The sequence below is a fragment of the Helicoverpa zea genome, chromosome 7 (assembly GCF_022581195.2).
Source record: "Helicoverpa zea isolate HzStark_Cry1AcR chromosome 7, ilHelZeax1.1, whole genome shotgun sequence".
In the NCBI taxonomy this organism is placed as follows: domain Eukaryota; kingdom Metazoa; phylum Arthropoda; class Insecta; order Lepidoptera; family Noctuidae; genus Helicoverpa; species Helicoverpa zea.
The window spans coordinates 8457218-8464351 of record NC_061458.1 but is presented as its reverse complement, the minus strand read 5'-3'; the positions used below and the strand labels follow the sequence as shown (position 1 = coordinate 8464351).

Sequence of the window (7134 nt, the reverse complement as noted above, 5' to 3'; positions counted from 1 at the left end):
TAATGCTGCGTTTTAATTTAAAATTAGCTGTAGAACAACCAACACGTCCTCGTAGCCAAACTTGTATAGATAACATAGCGCACAATTTTAAAAAAAAGTGTAAAACTGAAATAATAGAATTTGCTTTATCGGATCATACCGCTCAATTAATACATTTCCCAGTAAAAAATAAATGCACTTTAAAATATTGGCGTAAGAAGCAGCGAGAGTATACAAAAGACAACATAAACAAATTTAAGGATTGCTTAAAAAGTCTATCATTCTCTGATATATATGAAACCCGTGATGCAAACGTGGCTTACAATTTATTTATACAACAATTTAAACTATTCTATAACCTATGTTTTCCTTTTAGATATGTTACTGTTAGAGTCGATAAAAAACCTAACTGGATATCAAAGGGTATCAAAATGTGTAGTAAAAAAAAGAGGTCACTTTTATGGATATACAGACGTAATCGTACTCTTGTAAACCGACACAAATATATTGAATATGCTAAAATATATAAAAAATTAAATTATAAATTTAAAAAAACCCCCGACCCAAAAAACTACGCAATTAAACCCTATAAAAAGCAAAAAATAACTTTAAACACTACGTAAGTACCAACTAAAGCATGTCAGACTAAACTAAATGTTGTCGTGTCGGGGGACCGCTCTAATTTATTAGCCTAACGTTAGAAGTAATTATATACTACTACATTATATAAACTACTTATAACTTTGTATATAATTGTGTTTACAAACGTGTTTTTTTATACGAATGTTGTAATTAGGTAGGTATCATTTGATTTATGTAAGTATTTTTAAAGGTAAAAAGCGGTCCCCCGACACGTCAAAATTTAGTTTAGTCTGACATGCTTTAGTTGGTACTTACGTAGTGTTTAAAGTTATTTTTTGCTTTTTATAGGGTTTAATTGCGTAGTTTTTTGGGTCGGGGGTTTTTTTAAATTTATAATTTAATTTTATTTCACGCTTTTTGAAGGAGCTCCTTAATTTTTCCTTCTTTCATTTAATTTGATCTCGGCCAAAGGAAGCTGTTTAACAATCCTCATGACAAACTGGCTCTGGGAGAATTGCACAGATTGAGAAACAATAAAGACTAACCTTTGGTCATACTAGATTTTCAGCAAAAATATAAATCGGTTTATCCGTTTCATTCCGGCATTCCAGGGTTTCATCCGTCACATCCCATTTCCAGCATCAGGTTCTCGTCAATTAGAAACATGAAGAGGACTCGTCAAGACAAATTCAACGAGCCCTAACTCGATGCGTTTACTAAAAGGCAGTTCAGGGTTACGTCTCCTATCTTCGTGCCCTAACAGCAGACCAGCTCAGTGGTTCCAGAAGACATTAGTGTTTCAAATTTCAGATCCCACATATGCTTGCAAGTAACTGAGCGTGTAACATTCCTATCACACCTATCAAACGAGCTGATGACCTTGAAGACCTGAACCGATTTCCACCAAACATAGCTAAGAACACTCCCGAATGACATTCCTTTCAAACAAAAAAAACCGCATTACAATCGGATCATCCGTTTGGGAGCTACGATGCCACATACACACACACACACACACACAGACACGTCAAACTTATAACACCCCGTCGTTTTTGCGTCGGGGGTTAAAAAGATAATAATGTTAACGAAACGAGCTCAAAACTGCTTTAAAATTAAAACTTCAACTAACAAATGTAAAAGTACGTGGCAAATAATAAATAAATCTAAATTTAATACACCAAAAGATACCGTAGAACAACTTGAAATTAACAATAAAATAATCACTAAACCTTTAATTATAGCTAATGAATTTAATAAATATTTCGTTGACAAAGTTGTACCTATACCGAATACTAATAATAAAAATTCCATAAATATCACAAACCGAACAAATTCCATGTTTATGGCTCCAAGCTTACCCACTGACATTCTTAATATAATTAAAGGTCTAAAAAATACAAGTAGTGTTGGGTTAGACGAAATCGACACCAAAATAATTAAATCTGTAGCTAGTCTTATATGCGAACATCTAAGTTATATTTTAAACTTATGTATAAGCAATGGTATTTTCCCCGAGATGTTAAAAATTTCGATAGTAAAACCACTTCATAAAAAAGATGCAAAAGAATTAATGAGTAATTATAGACCTATAGCACTAATATCTATCATTTCAAAAATATTTGAAAAATACATATATAACCAAATATATCAATATTTAGAAAAAAATAAAATACTATGCAACGAACAAAAAGGTTTTAGACAAAATATGAGCATAAATCTAGCAATCTTTGATTTTTTAAGAAACATAATGTTAAAGGTCGATAAATGTACGCCTGTATGTTCAGTTCTTTGTGATATGACGCAGGCTTTTGATTATGTTGATCATAAAACATTAATAGACAAATTGGAACGCTACGGTATCAGAGGAAACATTTTGAAACTCATCAATTCTTACCTATCTAATAGAAAACAAGTTACAGCAATTACTAAATTAGATACTAATACAAATAAACCGGCCAAGTGCGAGTCGGACTCGCGCACCGAGGGTTCCGTACAAATGCTGTATAGATAAAAAGTGAGTTTCGTGCCAACCGTTCAGTCAAAATAGTTAATATTTTTTATTTTATAATATAACTAAAATAGTAGGCCAGTACCTTGTAAAAGTTATTTTATTGAAGTTATTTATATACAACATTTTATAGTCATCATTCAGAAATCTGATTGAAAATAACTAATTATGTCTTAAAGGTCATGGGGCATATCTGACCCGTTTTGTAAAAAGTGGCGGACATGAATCAAAGTAGTTTTAAATCGTGGAGAATGGTATGACGTTTCTTTGAATATAAATATTTTATTAAAATTCCATGGAGACGAATGTCCAGGATCGTTTGAAAAATATAAAAGACAAGCAGTTTCAGAGGATTGTACAGGTTGCAATGCTAGTTTTTATTGCTAAAGACATTTCATAAAGAAGGAAGGTGCCAATCCGGATGACCAGGATCTGATGAGAATCTGGAAACCCTGAGAAATCGAGGGCAACTCTTGAATATTGTAGGCACGCATCGAGTCATAACCAGACATGTGAGTGTATTTTTGAGGGTACTGGTAAACAGTGAAGGTTTGGAGCTGATTTGATTATGGAGACTACAGAGAGTCAAGGGAACTCCCGAACGGTATGTTGCAACTACCACGTGTTTGGGCTTATTTTATTCGTATTGACGAAGACTTTCCAAAAAGATAGGTTTGACTGCCATTGTGGGATCGACAGCTAAGATCAGATATAGTTATGGGAACTCCTTTACAATTTATAACGTAACCTTGTGTTGGAGCTTATTTTATTTTAGGTGATGAGAATTCACTACTAACTTGGGTTAAAGCAGCCATTGCAGGAATGGGATCTTTTATTTTTGAGGGATTAATCACCTAAAGAGCCCCAGTTTCAGGTTTTTTTCGAAACCGCCTGACGACTTGTAGCTGTCGAATTGTAACAACGACTTCTAGAGAGTAGGATTCGGGGCTGCTGGCTTTACGTTTCTAGAGCCTTGACAAAAGTGTAATTCTGTCCCTTTCTTTGTTTTATAAAGTCGGCATTATTTTATTTTGTAGCATTTTACAAAAAAATCCAACTTCAATCATATAAAAAAGCAACAAGAAAACAAAAGCAAGAAAGAAATTAAAAAGATGTTAGGTGCACCGGTCTAGAAGTCGGTGTCTAGAGGATGCATCTATATTTATTTAACCACCGAGATCTAGACCGATGCATATAAACAGTTTTCTTGTTGTTTTAGAAGTTGTTTTTTTTTTTGTAAAAAGTTTTTATTTTTAACTTTTGTGAAAAGTTCTCGTCAATACGAATAATATAAGCCCAAACACGACGTAACTAAAACATACCGAGTTCTCTCGACTTTCTCACGTCTCCATCATCAGATAAGCTCTAAACCTTCACTGTTTGATAGTTTCACCAGACATTCATCTGAGAATCAAGTTTTAATCCTATGCATGCCTACAATTTCTGATAGTTGCCCTCGATTTCTCAGGATTTCCATCATCAGATCCTGACCTGATGACAATGGAAGTAAACGGCGAGTATACTCTTTCACTACAAAGAAATGATTTCTCAGATCCGTCAAACTTGGTCGTTTAAATTCCCCATTGAAATGAGGAAAATATTTGATGTTTACACCTGATTTTCTCTAGATTCCCATGGTTCACATTGATGCGACTAATGCCATAGTAAATCAGAGCCTTTATCATTATACTGTGCTATATTTCGTTCGTATCCGCCGTGGGTATGGTTTTCATACTAAGGTGCCCAATGACCTTTGAATGATTTAAAATTTTTCACAGTTTAGAGGCCATTATATTTAAGAAGTGTTTGATATGAATTTCACTTTTTATTCAAAACTTTAATATCTCTACGCGTTCATGTGAAAAAGGGTAGGTAGTAAGTTTATAATTATTAAAAAAATATTTTATGTCATGTAAGCAAAAATAATATTTTAATATTTTATGTAACTTCAAATTTATCATTTTCGCAATTTTTCCTTTATCTGTACTATATAACGTTGCTTCGTGCCGAATTTTAAGATTCTGAGTTCACGGGAAGTACCTTGTAGGTTTTGATTCCCTAGCGTGTGACGGAAATTCGTCTAAGGTGTCGGTAAAACTGCTGTATCTTTTGATCGCGTTAACTTAGAAGTTTGATTTTTTCATTGCTTAAAGGGACAATAGACCTAGGTATTTGGTATAAATTTCAATTTGGTACCTTTATTCGTTCGTGAGAAATAAGGTAGTAAGTTTCATTTTATTAAAATATTTTTATTTATATATAACAAAAAAAAATGAGATTTTCGCAATTTTTCCTATATTTGCATTATATAACAATGCTTCATGCCAAATTTCAAGATTCTGAGTTTACGGGAAGTACCCTGTAGGTTTTGATTCCTTTGCGAGTGTCGAGAATTTGTTGAAAATATCGACATAATCGGTTGTATCTTTTGATTGGCTTGGCTTAGAAGCTTGATATTTTCACAGCCTAAAGGGACAATAGACCCGAGTATTTCATGTGAATTTCAGCTTGATACGTCTACGCGTTCTTAAGATAAAGGGTCTTGACAGACAGACAGACAGACAGACAGACAGACGGACAACAAAGTGATCCTATAAGGGCTCCGTTTTTTCCTTTCGAGGTACGGAACCCTAAAAACCAAAGAGTCTATCTGTCTGGCGAATGTAATGTTGCATTCGGAGTTCCCCAAGGTAGCGTCTTGGGACCATTATTATTTATATATTATATATTAATGATTTACCTAATTCAGTCCCGCAACCAATGTCCCTTTTTGCCGACGATAGCTCAATAGTAATTGCAAAAAATAACCAGAACTCATATCAAAATGACATTAATTCATCCATCTCGTCTGTAATAACCTGGCTAAAAAATAATAATTTAAAAATAAATTTATCTAAAACTTACGTAATACATTTTAGTCAACGCAAAGAAACTTCACATATGAACATAAGTTATAACAATCAGATAATACAAGAGGTAGATAATACTAGATTTCTCGGGCTAATAATAGATAAAAAACTCAATTGGAAAGCACACATTGAGAAGATTTGCAAAAAAGTAAGTCAATCATCCTACGCACTATATAAACTAGCACCTACAGTAAATACAGAAACCCTAATAATTGCTTATCACGGTTTGGTTGCGTCTGTTCTACGATATGGCATTATTTTCTGGGGGAATTCGGTAGACAAAGAGTTTGCTTTTAAGATACAAAAGCGTTGTATCCGTGCTATGTTTGGTCTACAAGTCACAGATAGCTGCAAACCACTCTTTATAAAACATAATATACTAACATTACCATCTTTGTATATTTTAGAAATTTGTGTTTTCGTCAAAAAGAATCCGCAACTGTTTCCTCTTCAGTCAAGTATATCTCAACGCAATAGGCGTAATAATAATAGACTATGCTTGCACAGCGCCAAAACTACCCTCATGTGGAGAAGTTTGTTCTGTATGGCTCCCAAAATTTATAATAAAGTACCAGATAGATATAAGTTATTAAATATTAACCTATTTAAAAAAAGACTAAAAAAACTTTTATGTAAAAGAGCATACTATAGTATAGGTGACTTCTTAAAAGATAATATTTAATATACTAAGTTTTGTAGTAATATTTGTAGTTTGTATTGTAAAGCAAGTATTTGTAGATTTTAAGTTCAATAAATGTTTGTAAATTTGTTATAGATTCTAGATTTTAAGTTTAATATATGTAAATTTGTACGCCTGACATGGCAAAACATATTGAAACCATAAATACTATTGTAACACCTTTGTAACATATGTTTTAAACAAATAAATTTATCTTTATCTTTATCTTTATCTTATCTTATCTAGATTTGCTATTTGTACATCGTTTTAAAAAGCTCGTAAAATAAGCAGATCTAGCAAGTTTGAGCCGTTCGGTCCGATTTAGTGGACTTTAACAAATGGATGCGGGCGAGCTAACAAAACGGTCCTGTCCTTTTGCAGGAACTATCGACGTCAAATAAATTTTGCTAACCGAAAGTTTTATTTTTCTCTATCCTCGGGTGAGATAAATGAAAAGTCTATTTAAATTAGGAAGTTTGTGTTTATAGGTTTGCGGAGCTGTGTTTGTTTTTCTTTTTGTTGGTCTGCTAAAATAGGACCGAACATTTACCGAACTGAAAATAGCTGAGGCTGCGCTATTTATTCCAATAAATTATAGACGTGCTATGCGTACAGCCTTATAAACTTTCACGATTTATAATGTCGGTAGTCTTATGTTGCCGTGTTAATGCCATTTTAAATGTTAACCCCTTCCCTACGTAGGTACATGTTCGGGCAAAAAATAAGGTAGCCTATCTTATATTTATGTTATAAATTATGTCTAGTTCCTACAATGGGATACATAAGCAAGCTTACAATTACTTTGCTAGCACTACCTATACCTAACATTATAAAAAACAAAGCTACTATTGCTGATATTCGAACTTTTATGAAATCCGTCTCAAAAGACTAAAATATTAGTTATTCAGAATTTAATCTATTCTAAAAGCTTTATTCTTTGTTACCTATGCTTCAATATACATTTTCATGATGAAAAA

General features: G+C 33.0%; 1 protein-coding gene across 1 annotated transcript; it reads left to right on the top strand.

The window, feature by feature from the left end:
- On the top strand, positions 1–6887 carry LOC124632034. Its single transcript, XM_047166688.1, has 3 exons — positions 1–511; positions 1633–2520; positions 6860–6887. Exons 1-3 carry the CDS (start codon positions 3–5, stop codon positions 6885–6887), a joined length of 1425 nt encoding a protein of 474 aa, XP_047022644.1. The 5' UTR covers positions 1–2.
- Positions 6888–7134: the final 247 nt, after the last annotated feature.